General features: G+C 33.3%; 1 protein-coding gene across 1 annotated transcript in view; it reads right to left on the bottom strand.

Moving 5' to 3' along the window:
• LOC122258778 (uncharacterized) overlaps positions 1-5,000 on the bottom strand; it is a 43,295-nt gene that overhangs the window by 14,379 nt on the left and 23,916 nt on the right. Inside the window, exon 7 of the mRNA XM_086544221.1 lies at positions 302-372. Coding sequence (XP_086400347.1) covers positions 302-372 — 71 coding nt within the window. The remainder of the gene's footprint in view (positions 1-301; positions 373-5,000) is intronic.

Here is a 5,000-nt window from a genome sequence, read left to right as displayed (position 1 = left end):
CCTAAAGTATGAATAAGAAAAAAATACAACGAAAACGTAAGTTCATAGGGTATATGTTCAGGTAGAGTTAATGTGTTTATGAGAGGGGCTAATAGTGTAAAATTACCATATGTTTTCATCCTTGGTGATAAAAGGGCAACACGGTCATAAGTTATATAGAGTCAAGAGCTATGAATCCCTTACAAAAAAAAAGAAGAATAAGAATAAGAAGAAGAAGAAGAAGAAAAAAGCGAATCTCAGGTTATATAACGAACCACACGTCCACAATAACAAAGTAGTTTATGAAAAGAAGCCCACTAACCCGGGTGCAGAGTGTGGTGCTGCTGCATTTGCCTCGCCTCGTCTCGCCACGCTTCTAATCCGTCCGCGCTCCTGGGGGCAAGGGGGGGGGGATTTATGTTTATTACTAGAGGTAGATAGGGGTGATAACATTGATAATGATGATGATAATGATAATGATGACTATCATATCAATAATGATGATAGTAATAATAATTATGATAATGGCAATTATAGTAGTTGTGATGATAATGGTGATAACTTTAATGCTAATTACAGTAATAACGATAACGATCATAAGGATGATAATGATAATTATGATAATAACAACAATGATGATAGTATTGGTGATAATAATAATAATAATAATGATAATAATAATAATAATAATAATAATAATAATTATGATATCAGAGTGATGATAACAATAATGCTGATAATGATTAAAAAATAATGATGATAATATCAATGATAAGGATGATAACAATATTGATAATGATGATAATGATAAAATTCTTATAACAATTCTTGATAACAATAATAATGACAATTGTAATGATAATGATATCAGCAATAGCACTGGGGATAATGATAATTATGATAATGGTAATGATAAAGTGATGATGATAATAACAATTACAATAATGACAATAATGATAACAGTGATAATAATCATAAGGGTAGTGATGATAACAATAATGATAAGGATAATAGCAATAATGAATAATGATAATATAAGTGATAATGATAAGATTGATAATGATTAAGATGATAATGATGATGATAATGATTAAGATGATAATGATGATCATCATGATTAAGATGATAATGATGATGGTAATGATAATAACAAAAATGATGATAGTGATGTTAATGACAGAAGTGATATTAATGATAACAATACCGATAATAATAATGATACTGATGATAATGATAACAAAATGGCGATAATGATAATTATATGATAATGATAATAAAAAACATAATAATAGTAATTACAATAACACTATTGATAATACCAATTATAATGACGATGACAATAAAGATAATATTGATGATAATGATAATAATGATGATAATGATAATGATAACAATAATAGCAATAAACATGATGATAACAATTTTAGTAATATAGTGATAATGATAACAATAATAATGATGATAACAATATTAATGCTAATAATTATGATAAGGTTAATAATGATACCAATAATGATAAGTATGATAAGGATAATGATAATGATAATGATGATAGTAAAGATTATAATAATTGTTATTATAAAGATGATAATGATGATAAAAATAATAATGATAATAATGATAATAATAATAATGATAATAATAATAATAATAATAATAATGATAATAATAATAATAATAATAGTAATAATAATAATAATAATAATAATAATAATAATAACAGTAATAATAACAATAATAATAATAATAATAATAATAATAATAATAATAATAATAATGATAATAATAATAATAATAATAATAATAATAATAATAATAATAATAATAATAATAATAATAATGATAATAATAATGATAGTACTAATGATAATGATGATAATAATATTAAAGATAATGATGATGATAAATTATACCGATAATGATTATGGTAATGACAATGATATGAATAATGATGATAATTACTATAAAGATAAAGATAATAACAGTAACAACACTGAAGAGACTGATATATGGTATTTATATGCCTTTAGCCATCATGCAAATTTGTTGCTGTGAAGACACTTACATTAATGTCATCTTCCATCGTTTTGTCTAAGATAAGCTGTAAAATAATGGAAATTACGTTGTACTTCTCTCTCCTTTTCTCACATTTTCTCTTTTTTTAGTGACATTTCCCTCGTCCTTTTCATCGTTGAGTCTAAAACAATTCTCCAAATATTTTTTCTACTTCTGTCACCATTGGGTTTAAAATTCAGCTTTTCCTCGAATTCTTGGGGTATTTTTGTGTCAGTTTGCAATTAGGTTTGCTTATTGCAGGAGGCATTTTACAGCCATATTTTCCCCGGGAATTCGAGAAATTATCTCACACGCTTCGTACATTAGGAGAGGCAAGGCTCACGCACAAAACGAAAAAGAACAAACTCCTTTGAATCTAATTGTTCCCTAATCGCAGGAGCAAAAGGAACAATTATACAATTTATCATAATAATCACGAAAAAAAGAAAAAAGTTTAAGAGTTTTTAAGACATATATAAATATGTCAAATAAACCATATTAGGGGAAAAGACAACAAAAAAAATAGAAAAAAAGTTACAAAAACTAATACTTTCCCAAAGAGACTCGACACGAGACGCCGCATGAAGAGAGATGACACGCACCGATTGGCGAGGACGGCGAGGGACGCGCCTCTGTGAGTGCCGTAAGTGCTGACAACACTCACACCAGAGGTACTGAAGTTGCTTCGCACACAACTCTTTGGCACGCGAGATGGGATTTCCTCTTCTGTTTTCGGTCTTTTTCTTTCTCCGGCTCGATTTTTTTTTCTGATTCTCTGTCTGCTGGTTGGTCTCTCTTTCTCTTGATCTGTCTATTTTTTCTTTCTCTATCTCTTTCTCTCTCTCTTTCTTTCTCTCTCTCTCTCTCTCTCTCTCTCTCTCTCTCTCTCTCTCTCTCTCTCTCTCTCTCTCTCTCTCTCTCTCTCTCTCTCTTTACCTATCTATCTTTCTCTTTATCTAGCTATTTCACTATCTACTAAATCTCTCCTTCTCTCTCTCTCTCCCTCTCTCTCTCTCTCTCTCTTTCTCTCTCTTTCTCTCTCTTTCTCTCTCTTCTTTCTCTCTCTCTCTCTCTCTCTCTCTCTCTCTCTCTCTCTCTCTCTCTCTCTCTCTCTCTCTCTCTCTCTCTCTCTCTCTCTCTCTCTCTCTCCCTTCTCTGCCTTTCCATTCTCTTCTCTTCTCCTATCTTATCTTAAACAGGAAAAAAAATATGAATTATGCCGAATACCCACAGAACATAACCTGCAGGCGATTCTTCCAGACATTCCTCGCCACATGTAACTTGCATTCCTACTTTTCTCCATAATTCTTTCTCACATGACGCAGTTCCTCCTCATAACACAAAAGGAACTCACGAAGATGTTATCTGTTCGAGGGTTAACATTCCTTGCAAATCTATAACGTCTTGTTAGTTTTTGTGCGTTGATGATAATGGTGATGATAGTGATGGTAGTGATGAGTAGTGAGAATGGTGTTGGTGAGAGTGGGAAGAATGCGGAAATTTGTGGAGAGAATATTCGTGATAATGATAAGGTGTAGGGTAAATGTGATGATGATTATGATTATGAGGAGGAGGAAGAGGAGGTAAAGGAGGATCGTGATGATGAGGAGGAGGAGGATTGTGATGGAGATGAATATGGTGACAGTGACAATGATGATAACGATGATGAGAATGATGCTTAGGAGGATATTGATGAGGATTACAAATGTAGTAATAATTATTATTATGATGACAGTAGCAATGATAATGATAATAATAAATGTAATAATAATAATAACAATAATAAAAACAATGACAATGTTATTAATGACCTGACAATGATAATGCTGCTGCTGATGATAATAATGATGATGATGATAAGGAGGAGGAGGATGATAATGAAGATGAAGATAACAACAATAACAGTAACACGTAATTGTGATAACAATTATGATCTCAATACCAAAAGAAATGGAAGAGAAATTCAACTTTAAGATCAAAATGAAACACAAACTCTTTTTAACCCCTTCCCTCCATCATCTCTTCGCATAGTGAAACCTCACTAAAACCTCTCGTCGTCGGTGGCAATTTGAAAAAGAAAGGAAGGAAGAAAAGTTTATTTTCTTTGAATTTCTTAGCGATCAGTCACGCACACGTTGGGGTTTTGAAGTCCATCTTAATCTCATATTTGATGATGATAAAGGGGGAGGAAGAGAGGGAGAGAGAGTGAGTGAGAGAGAGAGAGAGAAAGAGAGAGAGAGAGAGAGAGAGAGAGAGAGAGAGAGAGAGAGAGAGAGAGAGAGAGAGAGAGAGAGAGAGAGAGAGAGAGAGAGAGAGAGGAAGAGAGAGAGAGAGAGAGAGAAGAAGAAGAAGAAGAAGAGAGAGAGAGAGAGAGAGAGAGAGAGAGAGAGAGAGAGAGAGAGAATAAAGAGAGGGAGATATAGAGATATCTAGAGAGAGAGGGGGGGGAGGGAGGTATTTTTGCGTTTGTGTGTGTGTGTGTTACGCATGTGCTTGCGTGTGCAGGCATATGCATGTGTGTATGCATGTGCATCTGTGTGCAGGCATGTGATATATACGAATGAATGATTCCTTAAACATCTCCTCTTCTTTCGAGGGCCAAGGTCGAGGCGCAAATGACAAATGACGTATCAAAGGCTTAGTTAATGTCCGGGGAGTTCGCGTGTCTGTCCGCCTTTAGTTCCCGGCGAACAGAGTGTCCCTTCATCAACCAGGCTATAGAGATCCAGTACCTTAATCTGGAATCTAGAATCTAGAATCTACGTTGTATGAACCACGCGTAGAGGAAGGGTTGCAATCAATCACACTTGGCCACGCACACACAAAACACACACGAAAGGCAATTCACGTATTCACGTTAATTCGCACGCAACCTAAAATTAAAGTTATGATGGGAGGACACTGTGGTACCTGACTGGCTTGTTAAAGCCTCGATTCATTTGTATCACCATTTGCAGAATGCATAT

This window comes from Penaeus japonicus, unplaced genomic scaffold (genome assembly GCF_977035675.1).
Source record: "Penaeus japonicus unplaced genomic scaffold, GWHDUDI00000001_assembly GWHDUDI00000015, whole genome shotgun sequence".
Taxonomy (NCBI): domain Eukaryota; kingdom Metazoa; phylum Arthropoda; class Malacostraca; order Decapoda; family Penaeidae; genus Penaeus; species Penaeus japonicus.
Note: the sequence above shows the minus strand (reverse complement) of the source record. Positions and strands in the feature narration are given on the sequence as shown.